General features: G+C 43.6%; 1 protein-coding gene across 2 annotated transcripts in view; it reads right to left on the bottom strand.

The window, feature by feature from the left end:
* Window positions 1–18,677, bottom strand: part of LOC148014908 (plasma protein) — an 88,885-nt gene that overhangs the window by 8,169 nt on the left and 62,039 nt on the right. For both annotated transcript variants that reach the window (XM_087665731.1, XM_087665730.1), the window contains one exon: window positions 3,973–4,167. In XM_087665731.1, the coding sequence (XP_087521857.1) occupies window positions 3,973–4,167 (195 nt within the window). The remainder of the gene's footprint in view (window positions 1–3,972; window positions 4,168–18,677) is intronic.

Raw genomic sequence — 18,677 nt, 5'->3', positions numbered from 1 at the left:
AAAGTCATGCCCACAAAAAACTTTGCCCTGACCTTGCTATGGTTACTCCTGGAGACCCAAATGCACGTCCTCGGTGGCCCACAATGGTCCAGAACAACAGTGATCCATGTCCAATTGGCAAATTCTAAGGAGTTGATCATCCCTAGGTGACACCTCAGCACTATCTAGTAAGGCCAGCTCCTTGGCACTTGCAGTTGCAAAATGACCAACTCCAAGCTTGCACTGTAGACATGGAGCAGTGGCAGGCAGCTACAAAAGCCCTAGTCTTTTCCAAAAGGCAACAGGTAGCCAAGGTGTTGGCAACACAAACTATACTTCCACAAAAAGTGCAACAGCAGATGGCAGGCTGTAGGATGGAAGAGTGCCTTGAGAAATCCATTGCATACCTTGCAATCCCCACACAAGGATGCCATCCCTCTCAGCTTGGCTAATTTGCATGTTCTCTGAGATTCACTCGTGTAGAATGTGGAGACTATGGCAGGATTGAAAAGTTCAAACCAACCATGCAGGACACTTGCCAAACAAGCCATGTTTCAAGATCAAGATGTTGACTCTAATACTCATTTGGAGGCTTCAAAAAACCATGGTGCTGCTAGGTTCCCAGAGCACAGGTATATGTCACTCTTGCTTCTTGTCCTGCAGCCTTGGCCCTTTTGGATCTGTTTGGATTGTTGATGGTGTTATTGATGTTGTCCCTTCTCAAGCCATACCTCATCTTCCTACTAAGCCTGGTGAAAAGCGATTTAGGAAGCGAATGCTCATGGAGACAGTCATTTTGGACAGTGATGAAAAACCTTTGCCAACCGCCCTCCAAATGCAAGGCATTTACATGGATGCCCCAAGTAGTAGTACTTCCGACACTACACTTCAGCTTTACCGAGAGCACGCTACAGCATTGGGGACATCCAATTCAACATTGCAAGAAGGGGTAAATTTTCTTAACCAAGAAATTCATGATTTATATTTGACTGCTAAGCTAGAATTTGAGAGCCTCAACCAGAGCTAGCTTGTCTACAACAAAACTACACCTAGATTGGCAAAATCATGTGTTGTAGTCCAAGTTTACACAGACTATGGAGTGATTAACACAGTTGAAGCGGCAACAGGCTCAAGTGCACATGTGAATGCCTATCACTTCGATTATCCGTCATTCCCAGCACTTACCTACTCTGAATCGACCCCAGCAACATTATCTATGGGCCTTAGCTCTTGCTCCAATCACCCAACCTTTGCCACCACCTCTTCCTTTGGTTCTTGTTCCTGTTCTTGCTCCAATTCTCATTCCTGATGAGCATGCTAATGAAGATACATGAGCCAAGAACAAGTTAATTTCGTCTTGCCTTCTTAATGACTTGGTGTTCCTTCCTGGACGGGCAACGTTGGAACAAAGTAGGATCCTCCACAAGGTCAAATGTGGGAAGAGCTAAAAAATTCAGCTGGATGGCTTCATTCTCTCAGATTTTCTGCAGTTTCTCAGTTCATTTCTTTCAACTTTTAGAAATGTATTTATCGTTTGGTATTGTTCCAAGCTCTCTAGACCATTCTCTGGCTTGGTCCTAAACTTGGCTTGCTTTTCTCTGATACAAATTGAATTTTTCCTGCTGTAGATGTGGTAATCTATGTTTTAAGATATTTTGATAGGGGAACAACAGCAGCCTATATGCGACCAAGATACTGTCTCCTTTCATTTTATGCAAATTAAATATGTTAATTTCCCTTTCCATGGTAATCTATACTTCATGACAAAACTCTGGTTGTGATGAATTATATGGACTTTTGTGAGCATGATAAATTTGTTAATTCTAGGATGTCATGATTTAAGTTGAAACATCATTACCTTGGTACAAGTAGTGTAATCTGATACATAATAGTCAGCTGTTTTAATATTTTTTAAAAATATGGAGATGATCTAGCATATGAATGTAGTTGATCCTCCCTGAAAAACTGATGTAATTTTTATGGTAAGAAATCTGCTATAATAATCAGCATACACTCCCCTTTGTATTTTCTGGTTAAAATATACGATCAGCCTATAATTATACCCTGTCTTGATACTCAACCAGGATGCAATGACAGGTATTCCAGACTTATGGAATCACCCAAGCTGAGGTCCATTAGCTTGAAAGTTGATGTTATATTACTGAAGTGAGACTACCTCACATATGTAACAGATCACAAGGTAAAGACTCTGCTAATTTGAACATGCCCTTTTAGGGCAATACTGCAAACTAGCAAGCAGAGCTCAATAGTGCATCTGGTCTGGTCTATCTCACTGAACAAACCCCCTCTCCATTTTCTTATCTTGTAAGTGTTTAAGTTTAAATTAATAAGCCTCTTGACACCATTTCTATCCTTTTTTTCTTGATAAAGGGCTAAAACCCTGCTGCCCTATTGGCCACACAGCTCAACCTTTTTAAGCAATTGAGCTGAACGCACTTAAATGTATGCCCTACTCTTCTCCATTTGCTCAAGACTCTGGGTAATATCCTGCTGAATAGTATCATGGATACAAACAAGGTAACCTTGTTCATTTTGGGTGACTTGGATAGCAAAACTGGGCACTGTCTAAGACACCTGCAATGTAGGATAGAATCTTTGGTCGTTACTAATATTCTCCCTGTTCAGTGCAGGTAACAATTGATGCCGTTCCCTATAAATTAGTTTACTAAGTTTGGATCAATACTATTCTAATGAAAGCTGTAGAATCCTTTAGCCCAAGAGGCTGCTTGTAGAATTGATTAATTTATGTCATTGCCACTGGCATTTTTACCATATGGTCTTGCTATATACTTGTGCCTTGAATTCTGGAAACACACATACACACACACACATGCATGCGTGACACATGTTTTGTTTTTGGTTGAAAACATTTTTACCATATGGTCTTGCTATATACTTGTGCGTTGGATTCTGGAAACACACATACACACATGCACGCATGCATGCGCACAAATTTTTGTTTTTGGTTGAAAACATTATTGATATGCAAGCAAAATCAACTTCATGAAAATGTTTTTCCTGATATAGAAAACACATATATCACCAATCTATCATATAAGAATTGCTGCCACTAAGCATCTAGAGTAGTTGTGGGAATTATACCAAAGTTTTTCCATGAACGGATGGCTCTTTTCTGCCAAAATGGTCAATAAGCCCAAAATCTCACTAATTAAGAAGTTGTGAAGCGGCATTGAAGGGGGCAGTAAAAGGCATTTTCCCGAGCGATAAATCTAGAAACAATTGGGTATTTTGATAGTCAGGATGGGAATCTGCCCGATAACCAGTAGTGTTTGCCAAATGTCTGTGGAGGAAATCTGACATGCAATTGCAAAGAGCCAACAACATACTAGTGGTGGGGAAATTCCAAATGAGATGTGGGACTATCTCTATAGCATGTGAATACCTCAAAGAGTAAGACAAGTCAAGCCAGTGATCTATTGGTGCCTTTTTCTAGTCTATGACAAATGGATACAGCTCAAGATCATCTCACAAAATTAACTAATATAAAAATGCCATATGAGTAGATTGCTTATTAAAAGACCTAAAGCAAACTGCTGGTAGATAACAAACTTTTAAAGCCTCTTCAGGAATGATTTTCACAAACATGTATGGTTTTATTTATGAGTTAATGTATATACCAAAATAGTTTTTCAGTATGTCACAATGAAAAAGTTATTGCATATATCATTTTGCTTTGCTAAGCAAATATTGCAGCATCAACTTGTTTAGTTAGATTCTCCAACACTCTCAAAGTATTTTGGCTTCTCTCAAATATCACCAAAAAGTGAGGAGTAAATTCTTCTATAAGACTACTATGATTCCAAGTTGCAAGGGAGCACCATAGCTTGTGACAATTGAAGTTCAACAATTATACTTTCTTTTAGTTAAGCACTCATACACAAAGTTTTTATTCCTCTGCACATTGCTCAAAAAACAAAAACAAGATCCAACTCAATTGGCACTGAAACTAACCTGTCCCAAGTTGGAGCAGTGTTGAGAATGAAAGGGAGTTGTGGGTAGATAGGATGGAAATAGCTTTTGCTAGTAGAGCCTATCATATTGTAAGTTTCTATCCCGAAAATATTGGACATTGATGCTTTTTTCAAAATGTCTTCCCATGCATCATATGACACCACTTCTGGTAGCAACAAAATCTCTTGTTGAGGTCTGCAAATTTTATTTTTAAAATCAAGAATGTTTGTTTTTTCACATAGATAAGTTTAAAGATAGCAATTGTGGCCATCCTTATCCTCCTACAATACACACAAATATACACTTTTTTAATTTAAAGCTTTCACAAAATGAGGCAAATAAATTATATTAATTACAAGAGGTATTATCTTCAATGCAAGTATGACACATATCAAAAGCATTGAGAAAAGAGCAAATACCATGGAGAAAAGAGTAAATACCATTGCTCATCCATCTCATGAAAAGAAACACAAACACATTTTTTTGTGAGACCAATGTTTATTAACTCTTAAGTCAAAAATGGACGAGGAGGATAGACTTCATGCCAACCACAAGCACCCACCAGCCCTGATCTGCATTCCAGCTCCCTGCCCACCCCAGCACATGTCGACCTGCTCCCTGCGCTCCTTCCAGCAGCATGCCGCCAGCGTCCACCACCTGAGCCGATGCCCGCTAGCTGCCTGTGCGATTGCCACCACAGTGCCTGGCCCTGGGAGCCCGCCTCCAGCTCAGCTACCACTGAACTGCCCACCACAGAACTGCCCACCAGCGCCTGGCCCTGGGAGGCCGCCTCCAACTCAGCCACCACTGAACTGCCCACCACTGCTCAATTTAAAGAGGTAAAAGAGAAATATTTTGTCAATTTTTTAATTCAGGTTTGATCTGATGGAAGGAGCAACGTATCTCTGTTCTTGCAAGTGACTGGGACACATTAATCGCAGAGATTTTGTGAATTTTGAATCAGAAATTTCGGGCCTTTGATGTCAGCGTACATCAGTGGCAATCTGTAATAGACTGAATTTGTGCATTTTGGGACAAGAAATTTAGGGTCTTTTGCAATTTCTGTGCTGCTGAGCATTGTTTGTACCTTGGACAGCGTGTACATCAGACAGTTTTTGAAAGAGTGTAATTAGATTTGCTAATTACAGCAAGGTGTTTGCTGTATTTTCTGGAAATTCTCACATTTCCAGGTTAGTCCAGCTTGAAGTATTGCTCTTGTGCTCCTTGATCAGTGACATTTACCATGGCCAATCCGGGAGGTGATGTATTCACACATGTGGCCAAGGAGGATAGATTGGATGGCAATAACTATTCTCTATGGTCTTTTATGATGAAAAATGTGCTGATTGCAAAGAATCTTTGGGATGATGTCGGCGGCAGTGAAGAAGTTCGGCTTGGAGTTGTGGCTCCTGCCACTTCCCCAAAGATCAATAGCACAAAAGGCTTAGGACACACGGGATGCTTAAGCATTCTCACTGATTGCATTAGCAATTCAGCAGTCTATCATCCTCCACATTCGGTCTGCAGCTCCTCCACGAGAAGCATGGCTGACCCTAGAGCAAATGTTTGTTCAAACAAATGAGACATGCATCTCTTTCTTGAAGAAAGAGCTTGAAACTGTGAAGATGGATGAAGGTGATTCTATGCAAGATCATCTCAATAAAATTCAGAACGTACATCTCTCTTACTTTGAATTCATTTCCGCCCTTGTATTTGGCCTTTCATACGGTCTTGAATCTCACTATGAGGATATCCCCACAGCCACTTACTTTCCTTTAGTTGGTTAGTTTGCTCTTAGAGGAAGAGCAAAGAAGAAAGAACAGCAGGGTGGATGTTATAGCCTCTGAGCAAGCTTTTATGGCAAGGCAAAAGGGCAAGGGCAGCCAAGCTAAAAATACTTTGCAAAGCTTTGGGACTTCAAGTACTTCACAGAGCCGCAAGAAACAAGGGGGCATGCAAGCCAAGAAGGACAAGTGCCACTATTGCAAGAAGCCAAGACACTACATCACAAAATGGAGGAAACACATAACCAAGGAGGAGGAGGAGGAGGAGTCAAGGATGTCTGTTTCTGATACACTTATACTACTACAGAGTCCGCGTCTTTTGTTGCAGACTGTGACGATTGTTTTTATACATGCAGTTATGACTCTTCTTGGGCTGATAGAGCATTTAGCTCTACTGAGAATGCGAGCACATGGTTCTTTGACAGTGGTGCTTCTAGGAATATTACATCCCGCAGGGACTTGTTTTTCTCCATTGTTGTAGCTCTTATTGACAAGTTTGTATAGTGTACCAACAATGCATCATACCCTATTAGAGGTATTGGGGAGATTGTGTTGACAGCCATTGATGGCTCTATTCTCCGTTTGTAGGATGCACTATTTGTGCTAGGCATAAAGAAGAATTTGTTGTCTATTTCTTCTTTGGCAAAGTGTGGTTTGCAAGTCATCTTTGATGATGACAAATATATAGTCAGAGATAAAGAACACATGACTTTGGTTTTGACTGGCACTTTATATCAAGGGTTATATGAGTTAGATGCTTATTCAATTGATCAGTCGAGTCGGTCTATCTAGCGTCTACTCTCACTCTTGCTATGTCACAGGTAGAGTTATGGCATGCTCGCATGAGGCATGCAAACTATGGCAGCTTGATGCTTATGTAGCGTACATAGGTGCTTGATGACTTACCTCTCTTAGAGAAACCTCCTGAGCATATATGTGAGGGATGCATTTTGGAAAAAATGTATCATTTTTCATTTCCTTGTGATGTTGCTTTTAGAGTAATTGCTAGATTACAGATTGTGCATTCAAATGTATGTGGCCCTATATAGACAAAGTCATTGGGTGGCTATTACTATTTTGTCACCTTCATTGATGACTTTACTCATTTTTGTTGGGTCTATTCATTGGTGAAAAAGTTAGAAGTGTGTGATGTCTTTTTGGCTTTTGTAGCACTTGCTAAAAATTGATCTAGCTACACTATTAAGACTCTCCACTCTGTAGGGGGTAAAGGCGCCTCCGCCGTGCCGCCCCGTGTATTACTACACTGACAGTACCCGCCACTGCACACTGCAGGTGGCGGGCGCCCGTCACGTCACTTTATTCTTTATTCTTTTAGTGACAGTTTGAATAAAGGAAGGCCCGGTCACACATTGTGACTGTTGGAGTTCCCATTTCTTGTCTCTCTCTTTCTTGCTCTTGCTCTCCCGCCATAGCTCGCGTGCAAGCTTCGATCCTTCTCACCTTTCAACTGGTATCAGAGCTTGGCATTCTCTTGCTCGAGCTCGACTCGGTGCTTCCCAACCTTCGCATCGACTCGCTTCACGCATTGGGTCTCCATCCCGGCAGCCATAGCCGACCTCTCGAGCTCCCGACTCTCCCCGGCTTCCCGAGCTCCATCCCGGCCTTCTTGAGCTTCATCAGGGCCTTGCCCTTGAGGTATTGCTTCAGCATTTGCAGGCATTTGAGTATATTCTTAGTTTGAAACAGGTTGTAAACAGTAAGGGCAGCCATGGCTTCAAACCCTTGAAGCTTATTCTCCTCATATTGTGCCTTACACCTATCAAGGCTCAAAGAGGGTTGTCATAGGCCTTTGATAGGCCCTTCTTGAGCCCCCCATTACCCCCTTTTCAACCCATGTGGAGCAGCAGCAAGTTCAGCACCAACAGGGCAGATTGCATCATTTTTTTCCAGGCTGTGAGCACTCATCTACTTTAGCTCCACACTTGGCCATTGCTTCTTGCTCTCTACCTTGATCAAGAGGGCTATAGACTTCATATTTGATGTCATTCAAGCTTTGGGCATTGGTCTTGATCATTCGGGGCTGATCTCTTCAGATTTGGGACTGTCATAAACTGTCATAACAGGCTGAAAACAGGGCAGCACCATTGGCATTAGCATTTGTTGCTTATACTCCATTCCGGTTGTGCTATTTGATGCCCGTATGCGGTCTACATGATGCCTAGTGCCTTGGGAATGTATGCACATGATTATGCCATGATTTTGGCCTAAAATATTGGCTAATTTGGGACTGTTATTCACTGTTATACAGTGCTGGAAACAGGGCAGCCACACTTGGCATTGGCATTTGATGCTTATACTCTACTCCGGTTACCTTATTTGATGCCCGTATGCGGTCTACTTCCTACCCGGATGTATTGGGGATGTATGCATTTGGTTTGACCATGATTTTGGCTTGAATTTGGGGCTGAAATCTACTGTTTAGAACAGTAAATACATGCTGGAATGACAGTGGGCTGAAGGTACTTTACATGCTTTGGCACTTACCTACCGATACCGGATGTATGCTTTGAGCTTTGGCATGATGTCTCTGGCATTTGGGGACGACTTGGAGCATATGTATGAGATTATGGGATGCTTTTGAGCTTCGCATTAGCTCCGTCTTCACTGGCATTTGGACCGACTTGGCATGCTCGTGGACCGCCTATGCCTCATGTCTCTGCTTGACAGTTAGGCTTTTGCATTACATGCTTTGGTTCGTGACATATACTATTTGGTTCGTGTATGCCATACCGACATTTGGAGCTTGGATTTGGATGTATTTGAGCATTCCCGGCTTACTTGATCACTGATCTTGGTTGCTATTTGGATGTCATTGAGTTGACCGAGAGCTTATTTGGGCTTATGTATTGCTTCATGGTTAATACGACCGGTGCTTCATGTATGTCATGCTCTCTTGGATGCGCTTGATGCATTGACATGGTCACTTATCACTGGTGCTTTCTCTTGGGTTGTTTGAGCTTCTGAGCTTGCTTTGTACGCCTTTTGTGCCAGTGGGAGCATTTTACATGCTTGCTTGACCTTTGACAGTTGCATGCTATTGGAGCACTTACATGTATTTGGAGCAGTTTATGTCTTGAGCAGCTACATACGCATTGAGACTTTGGGATCATACTCCGATCTTTATGGATATGCATTGATGTACTCTTGGTTCACAAGATGCTTATGAGCTGAGTCTCATATTTGGATCTTTCTCTTTGAGCAGACACCTATTTGTGTCAGGTTTTAGCAGTTACAGGAACACTTTGCCTAGAGTGTCTGGGGGTGTGCCTTTCATTGGCAGATGTTATTTTGACATGCTTCGGTGTTGAGCTCATGTTCTTTTCATTGTCATTGGCCTTGCTTATGTCTGTTTCATGCCGGCTTTGGACCTAGCATTGTTTGCTTGACATTGGATCCTATTTTGGGACAGTTTGCTCTCTAGACTGCATACCTGCAATTTATTACAGCAAGCAGTTATTGGTGGACTGAGGTGTACTTTTCATGCTGAAATATCCTGATTTGGTGTACCGCACCTAGTACTAAGTGGGCAGCAACTTTTGGCACACTTTGCTCACCCTTTGGACCCCGTTTTGGTCATTTTTGGGCAGTTTCTGCAGTATAAAAGCAAGCAGTTTTGGACTGTTTGGGCATTTCCAGCCTGCATAATGGCGTCATCTTCGCATGATAGTGCCATCTTTAACATTACAAAGTTGGATGGTACCAACTACTCTTACTGGAAGAGTCAAATTTGGCAGGTCTTGGTGCAGAAATCTCAAATTAAGCCACTTCGGTTGAGTGGGGAGCAGCCTGAAACTATGGACATTGACGACTGGCTTGAACTTGATGAGCTATGCAAGTCCACCATTGTATTGTCTCTCACTGAACAGGTACATTATAATGTATTTGAGGAAGCACAGAGTGCATGGGATCTATGGAATAAGATCAAGAATCTTTATGATAAGAAAAGTCCGGCAAGTCAGATGTACTGGTTGAAGCAGCTTATGGATCTGCGCATGAAGGATAATGCAACTATGTCTGCTCACTTAAGCCAGTTCCATGCTATACTGAAGAACCTGACTTCGCAGGATATCACCTTTGGAGAGGAAGTAACTCCTCTTTTCTTGCTTGGGACTCTGAATGAGTCATGGGATGTTTTCCGTACTGCTCTTTGTGCCTCTAGTGCTACTCTAAAATTGGCAGATGTTGAGAGTGCTCTTCTTCAGGAAGAGGTGAATCGCAAAAACTTGGATGCCTCTCGTGGTAGTCATGCTTTGACAGTTAGAGGAAGGAATGACAGGTATGACCGTGGTAATGGCCGAGGCCATGACTCGCAAAAGGGTCGGTCTAAATCTCGTAGTGGCAAGTCGCGTCGTAAGTAGCGTGGGCGCAATGCAAATGTCACTTGTCATCATTGTGGGAAAAAGGGCCATATTAGACCACAGTGTCATGAGTTGCGCAATGAGAAGCGCAAGGATAAGGGGAAAGATAAAGTGCAGGAGAAGTCCTCTGATCGCAACATAGTACCTGCGAAGTCCAGCGTCAAGATTGAGGAAATTAATGTCACGCAGACTGAGGAGTCCGATGGTGGTGATGAGTTTATACTTGCAGCTAGTTCTTCTAATGCTTCACACTTGACTGAGACACCTAGTATGTATGCACAGTGCTGGTTATTGGATTCAGGTGCGTCCTTCCATGTGACGCCTTACCGTGAGTGGTTTCACTCTTACCGTACTGTATCTGGATCAGTCAGACTTGGAGATGACAAGTCTCTTGATATTGTGAGCTGTGGAGATATTCAGTTGCAGTTTTCCACCGGCAATTCTTTTTTGCTCAGGAATGTACGTCATGTACCTGCGCTTACGCGCAGTCTTATGTCTGCAGGACAGTTGGATGATGCAGGGTTTCATGTCTGTTTTGGGGATTCTGCCTGGAAGATCACCAAAGGCAGACTTGTGCTTGCTAGAGGCACCAAGGCTGGCAGCCTCTATCCTCTTGTTGTATCTGGGTCTTCTGTAGACCATGTTTTGGCAGTGGGCTCTATCCCACATGTATCACTTTGGCATGCCCGTTTGGGGCATATGTCTTTGAAGGGAATGAAAATGTTATCTGGTTTGCAGTATCTTCCGCCTTTGGACTATGCACGTTTTGACTCGTGTGATCATTGTCTTTATGGTAAGCAGAATAGGTCTACGCATAAGAAATCGGATAGGCCACGCATGAGTGAGCCCTTAGCATTGGTGCATTCCGATGTTTGTGGGCCTATGCCTTGCATGTCTATGGGTGGCGCGAAGTACTTTGTTATCTTCATTGATGATTTTTCTAGGAAAGTGCGGGCTTATCCCATAAAGCAAAAGTCCGATGTCTTGGCAGTCTTTCAGCGTTGGCTTGCTCTTGTTGAGAACCAGACTGGGTATAGGCTGAAATGCCTTAGGACTGACAATGGGGAAGAATATGTCTCACGTGCTTTTGAGCAATTTTGTGATGACAGGGGTATTAAGCGTCAGTTGACCACCCCTTACACCCCCGCCCAGAATGGTTTGGCTGAGCGCATGAACAGGACTATTCAGGAGCGTGTCCGCTCTATGCTTAGCCATGCAGGCCTTCCACAGAGTTTTTGAGCTGAGGCAGTTAGTACGGCAGTGCATGTCATAAACCGATCGCCTTCCAGTGGATTGGATTTCCAGGTTGCAGAGAAAGTTTGGGCTGGTAAGCCACCCTCTTATGCGCATCTCCGTGTCTTTGGATGTGAGGCATTCTGCCATGTGCCCAAGGACAAGAGGAGTAAATTGGATCCAAAGAGCATTAAATGCATATTCCTTGGCTATGGTGAGTCAGGAGAGATGGGCTATCGCCTATGGGATCCGCAGGCGCGGAAAGTAGTACGCAGCCATGATGTCGTCTTCCATGAAGACAAGATGCACATGCAGCCTGAGAAGGTGGTTGAGATCCGCAGAGTGATCTTTCAGGAGGAGCCTAGAGCTCCAGCACAGCCAGTAGTACAGCCTGCAGCAGTTCCTCCACAGGGCCAGGGTGTTGGACAGGCAGTTAGACAGGCAGCAGAGCCTGCGATGAGACGGTCTGCTAGAGACAGACGTCCACCTGATAGATTTCAGCCCTCTATGCATTATGTTTTGGTTACAGATGCAGGAGAGCCTTTCACTTATGATGAGGCTATGCGCAGGGGTGACAGTCACTCCTGGGAGAAGGCTATGCAGTCTGAGATAGACTCCCTGCATAAGAATGAGACTTGGGATTTAGTTGCCTTGCCTAAGGGCAAGAAGGCTTTGCCATGCAAGTGGGTGTACAAGCTGAAAAGTACCCCTGGACACCCCAAGCCGGCATACAAGGCTAGATTGGTAGCAAAGGGTTTTAAGCAGGAACATGGTGTGGACTTTGATGAGGTCTTCTCTCCTGTGGTTAAGATGACCACCCTGCGCTTAGTCTTGGCTTTGGTTGCACAGCTTGACTTAGATCTATATCAGATGGATGTCAAGACGGCTTTTCTACATGGGGACTTGCATGATGAGATCTATATGGATCAGCCTAAGGGCTTTGCAGAACCTGGCAGGGAGCACCTAGTGTGCAAGTTGAAGAAGAGCTTGTATGGCTTGAAGCAGGCACCTAGAGAATGGTATCATAAGTTTGATGCCTTTATGCAGTCACAGGGCTACAGCAGGAGTGCTATGGATCCGTGTCTTTACAGAAGAAAGCCCGTGATGGCAGTTTGCTTATCTTGGTACTCTATGTTGATGATATGCTGATAGTAGGGAAAGCTCATGATGAGCTAGATGCTCTTAAATCTCAGCTGAAGAAGAGCTTTGAGATGAAGGATTTGGGACAGGCCTCACATATACTTGGGATGCGCATTAAGCGCGATAGGCATCAGGGACTTTTGTATCTCTCACAGCGGGAGTACATTCATAAAGTCCTTGAGCGCTTCCGCATGCAGAACGTAAAGCCTATTGGCTGTCCATTACCTTCTTATGTGAAGGTATCACAGGTCGATTGTCCGCAGACAGATGAGCAGAGGGCTGAGATGGCCAAGATCCCTTATGCTTCAGCCGTGGGCAGTTTGATGTATGCCATGATAGCCACTCGTCCAGATATTGCGCATGCAGTTGGTGTTGTGGCACGCTATATGGCTACACCTGGCAGCAGACATTGGGATGCCGTGAAGGGTATCATGAGGTACCTGAAGGGCACAGCAGATATGTGTATTTGCTATGGCAGCCAGGATACAGGGGTCGTGGGATACACTGACTCGGATTATGCAGGACATGCAGATAGTAGGAAGTCCACTTCTGGCTATGTATTCACCTATGCTGGAGGGGATGTCTCTTGGATGTCCAGGGTTCAGAAGTGTACGGCTTTGTCTACCACTGAGGCCGAGTATGTTGCAGCCACTGAGGCTTGCAAGGAGGCCATATGGTTAGGCCGTCTAGTTGCTGACCTTGGGATTGATGCTACACCTACACTGCATTCGGATTCTATGAGTGCCATTCAGTTGGCTAAGAATCCGGTCTTCCATGCGAAGACGAAACACATTGAGGTGAGGTATCACTACATACGTGGTGTCGTGGAGGACAGGTCTGTTGACCTTGTCAAGATCTCCACTGACGAGAATCCTGCAGATCTGCTCACGAAGAGCCTCACTACTGAGCGCTTTGCCTTCCTCAGGAGGTTGATGGGCGTTGGATGAGATGTCGCCTTTCCTCATCCCTTGTACCTATGTACATTTGTACTGTCTTTTCTTTTTCTTTTCTCTCTCACTAGGGCAGATTCGCCTTTAAGTGGGAGGTTGTTGGGAGTAAATGCGCCTCCGCCGTGCCGCCTCGTGTATTACTACACTGACAGTACCCGCCACTGCACACTGCAGGTGGCGGGCGCCCGTCACGTCACTTTATTCTTTATTCTTTTAGTGACAGTTTGAATAAAGGAAGGCCCGGTCACACATTGTGACTGTTGGAGTTCCCATTTCTTGTCTCTCTCTTTCTTGCTCTTGCTCTCGCGTGCAAGCTTCGATCCTTCTCACCTTTCACACTCAGACCAAGGGGGAGAATACATGTCTTCTATGCTGAATAATTTTTTGAAGCAGAAAGGCATTGCCCATCAGTACACTACAACTTATACTCCACAATAGAATGGGGTTGCAAAGAGGAAGAATCGGTCGCTCATGGAGATGGCTAGATGTATGCTGAAAACAAATAGTTTGCCACATAGTTTTTAGATGAAAGCAGTTATGTGTATTTGCCATGTTTTGAACAGGTGCCCTATCAAGGCATTAAAGAATGTCACACCTTTTGAGGCTTGGAACAGCAGGAAACCTTCTATTGGACATTCTTTTACTTTTGGGTGTCTTGAGTATGCTCACATTCCCAAGGTACTAAGAAAGAAATCGGACAATAAGACTGTTAAATGCATTTTTGTGGGATACAATAGTGAGAGCAAAGGATACAGATTATATGATCCTGTCTCTAAGAAGGTATTTCTCAATAGGGATGTGGTTTTTTTATGAAAAATCAGAATTATCCCTTGTTGGTTTTGATACATATCAGGCTGCCAATGATGTGTTTGAAGGGTAGCAAAGATTATATGGTCCTGTCTCTAAGAATGTATTTGCTAATAGGGATGTGGCTTTTTTTATGAAAAATCAGAATTATCCCTTGCTGGTTTTGATACATATTAGGTTGCCAATGATGTATTTGAAGGGCTGCTGCCCATTTCCTTTCAAGCATGTTTTTTGTTACTTGCAGGGTACTAGGACTCTTTGATTGCTTTATGCCGAGGGAGGATCATTGCAACTACATGCTTACAATGATTCAAATTGGGCTGGTGATTTCGATTCATGTCACTCTACTAGTGGTAGTTGTTTCTTTCTTGGCTCATCTTGCATCTCTTGGCTTAGCAAGAAACAATCCACTGTTCCCACATCGTCATGTGAAGCTGAATACAAGGCGGCTTTTACTACCACAGTTGAATGTGTATGCCTAAGACATTCGTTGGCCGATTTAGATGTATCTATCACGGAGTCTACTCCCTTGTTTGCTAACAGTCAGTGTGCCATTGCAGTGGCACGGAACCTAGTGTTTCATGCATGCACAGATTACATAGAGATCCATTATCACTTTGTCAGAGAGAGGCTACATGCAAGAGATATCAGCCTTGTCTATTGTCCTATCACAAGTAATGTGGCAGACATCTTCACCAAAGCTCTTTCTCACGAAAAATTTGAAGCATTCCGCAATGCTTTAAATTTGATCTCCTTTGGTGGATGATCCTTATATATTGATCACTCTTCACTTCAGGGGGATTTGTTGGGTTTGACTTATGCCTACGCTCACAGAGGAGTGTCAGTGATCCTTGGTAGGACATTGCTTTTTACTCTCCCTACAAGAGGTTTTTTCCCCTAGATGTATTCTCTTTTATTTTATGTGCATATGTTACATAGTTTGGGCACTTATCGTGCTTTACACCTTTCGAGTGTCAACACACTTCAACAACCCTAAGGTTTAAGGGTTGTACTTTGTACTTGCACATTACAGTGTTTGATAATTTGTCTTCACTCTCACACACTCTCTTCATTGTCAATTGTCCTCTCAGCTAAGCTTCGATCTCTGTGCATTCTCTCAACTCTCACAATATTCCCAGCTCTTGGCATGGTGACCAGTGCATAAACAATGAAAGATTTGACACTGAGGATGCAGCGGACAATTGTACAAGCTATGTGATACAAGAGCAAGGCAAAGAAATTCTCGGGCATCAAGTTCTCCATCTAGAAGACGAGGATCCAACTCATACTACAACTTTCAAGGTGGCCCAAGAGCTAAAATATGAAAAAATGATCTCTCTTGACAATATTGAACCCTATCGATATGCATTTTGAGTTAGATCATAAATAAATAAATAAAATGTTTTGGAATTAGACACTAACCATGCCAATGCATGTGTTATGACCTTTTCAAACACGTCCATTCACTGTGTGGGATACTCTACTTGGATGGATTTTTATCCAAAAAGATTTGTACTTTCCTTTTATGATTCTATTAGGAGCTATATTTCAAAGGGGATTGTAACCACTTACAACATGACCTCTAAGTTGATTCCAAAAACTATGCCCATGTATTTTGGCCTCTAGTAATGTGCCTAGTACCTCTAAGCCATGCTGGCTTTTGATCAGCCTTTGAGCCATGCACATGCAATTGGTATGTTCATGGAAGCCAATTCTATAGAAAGTTCAATGGCACCCAACGGAGGATCATTTGGCTACTAACTCTTCTAGATGGAAATATTAGGGTGTCAAGGCTAATCTCTTAGGATGGGAAACATGAGGACTGATCCAAATATAATCGCATGGCATGTCTTGGTTTAACTTCTATTGTTGATCCCATCTTGGCAAGCTGCAATGTGTTGATGTCTTTCTACATAGGTAGGAGGCTCTTTCACATCCCTCGAGGACATTGTCACTTATGGGGCCAAATTCTAATGGTGTTGTAGCATGGGCAACCCTTTCCTGCGCTTGATATTGATTTTCCTTGGCAGAATTGGCACCTTGTGGGGAACCTCAATCTTGAAAAAGCTTCGACTAATCAAGTGTATCATCTCATGATCAAAGATCACCATTGGCTGGTCACAAAAGTCAATGTTGTTTGGGGCCTACATATAACTAAGGCCTCATGGAGAATGACTATGATGGAAGGCTCACTCAGTAAGAGTCCATTCCAATGTGATTGGTGGACTTCCCCTTGCCTTAGCTCTTTCCAAGCGCCAAATCTTGAACGACAATTGTCTCTTTTGCAATACCAAAGTAGAGTCCTCTCGTCACAGATTTATTTCTTGCCCCATGGCAAAAAAACTGGTCTTTCTTGTTTGATATTTGGAGAGTTGTAGTTGGGCCATCTTTGTATCCCTTTGACTAGGTCTTTGCTTAGGTAAAATTTTCCACACTTGTGCAGCTAGGTCATATTTGGGGATTGTTGGCATAGCTAGGTCATCTAGAAAACGTTTATTTTTTAATTCAGCCTCTATTATTCAGGGACACATAGTTAGGTTCAAGGGTCTTCTGCGTTGGTAGTTAGATCTCATTCAGCATGCTAACATCCTCCCTAGGGGAAGACTTGCTTTCTTGGCATACAACAATTTCTTCTGCTCCTTTGCCATAACTTTTGTATTTCTGATTCAATATAATATAACTATCCATTATGTGGGGGAAGAGAGAGAGAGAGAGAGAGAGAGAGAGAGAGAGAGAGAGAGAAAGAAAGAAAGAAAGATATATCAACATCTACATAAGGCCAATGTGGCCTATAAGACAAAATCCAGAGTACATCCATGTCTAATGTCATCTCATTAGTAAGGTAAAGATAACATTACAAATAAGTGGGTGGCCTATGAAACAATACTGAAAATAACTATATGATGGGACTATACTAGGGTTGAACCATGTATAGTGTTATTCCATCGATAGGAAAGAAAAGGAAAGGAAAAAAGAACCAGATTTGATAGAACCATGTACAAAAGTGTGGTGGGGACTATGGGCTGTAGCTGATCTCAAGATCTGCCCATGATCTCAGCTATGATGCAGTCCCTAGCTGCTTCACTGATATGCCTAGTGGTGAGTCTGCGGTGTCTCGTGATAATGGCTCTAATCCGATTCTGGAGTGGCCTCCTCGGACGTGGTCCTAGTAGACAGGGTCGTCGTGCTCGACGAAGGGAAGTGGCTCTATCCAATGTGACACCACAGTGTGGCCTGTAAGGTGTCTGGCGGGGTGGCTCTGTCTCTGCTAGGTTGGTAGTGTCAGTAGGGTCAGCTCTGTAGAAGAAGTTTGTCACTGCTCTCTGTGTGTGTCCCTTTGGGTGAGCTGGCCTCCTGTCTCGCAGTAGGGCAATTCGACGCCTCTCAAGCTCCAGGAGGAAAAGACCTAGGCATCTCTGATCCTCGTACTCCATGACGCGACGAAGGGGTCCAAATCCATCACGGAAGAGGCAGTGGTACCATCCTTGTATGTCATAGTATACTGTGCATCTGCATATGTAGTGCTCCTCCGTCTCAGGCTCTCGACCACATAGCTGGCAAGTCCTATCCTCTGCTAGGGTATTTTTCCATCTGCCTGTCTCCATTTGAAGCCTATGTGAGGAGGTGCAAATCTGTCCGATAGCAACCCGTACGCTATGGGAGAGATGGGTGTCCATATATGTTGGCCGAATAGTGAAACCATCATCAGAGAGACACAAGAAATGACTCCTGTAGAACTCCATCCTCGATCCTAGAGGGAGTGGTGGATGGATCCATGTCCTTGTTGCTGTCTCAATCCTCAAGATATCAGCTCTGATCACCTGGTTCAACTCTGATCGGCTGAGAGAAAGTGTAGGGCAATCAAGGCTATAATCCAAAGGTGGAAGTATCCAAACCATGTAGGCTCATCCAAATAGTCATCTGTGAAAACCGACAGTTCTTGCCTCCAGCTGCTAGTTGTCTAGATGAGGTTAGTGCCAATCTAGAGTATCTATGGCGTGGAAGTTTCCATAGTCTATGCCAAAAGGTCACTGCCCTGAAGAGTGTCTCCGTAACTATAGGTGTTGCCCCTAGCTCTGCACTGACAATGGGATATGGGGTGGAGGGCTTACTCCTAATCATGCATGCTATCATCATGATCAATGGCCTTTCCACGCTATCCCAACCATCATAATAATCCCTCTCTATTCCAGTCTGATCAATGAGTGGGCTAAGACGCCTGTGGTACAAGCTGCAACCCCATACTTATGCTCCATATAGTAATGTAGGTGTGACTAGGTCGTCAAACAACCAGAGTTTGGTGCGGGGCTCCTGGAACTGTATGTGAGCACATTGACTCTCGAGTGCCCCTAGTGCTGCATATCCACATGCCAGACGTGCCTCTGATGCCCCTCTCAACGAAAACCGTGGGC

The sequence above is a fragment of the Lygodium microphyllum genome, chromosome 24 (genome assembly GCF_053477565.2).
Source record: "Lygodium microphyllum isolate KBCC chromosome 24, Lygodium_microphyllum_v1.1.10, whole genome shotgun sequence".
Classification (NCBI taxonomy): Eukaryota; Viridiplantae; Streptophyta; class Polypodiopsida; order Schizaeales; family Lygodiaceae; genus Lygodium; species Lygodium microphyllum.
This window is presented reverse-complemented; position numbering and strand designations above follow the sequence as displayed.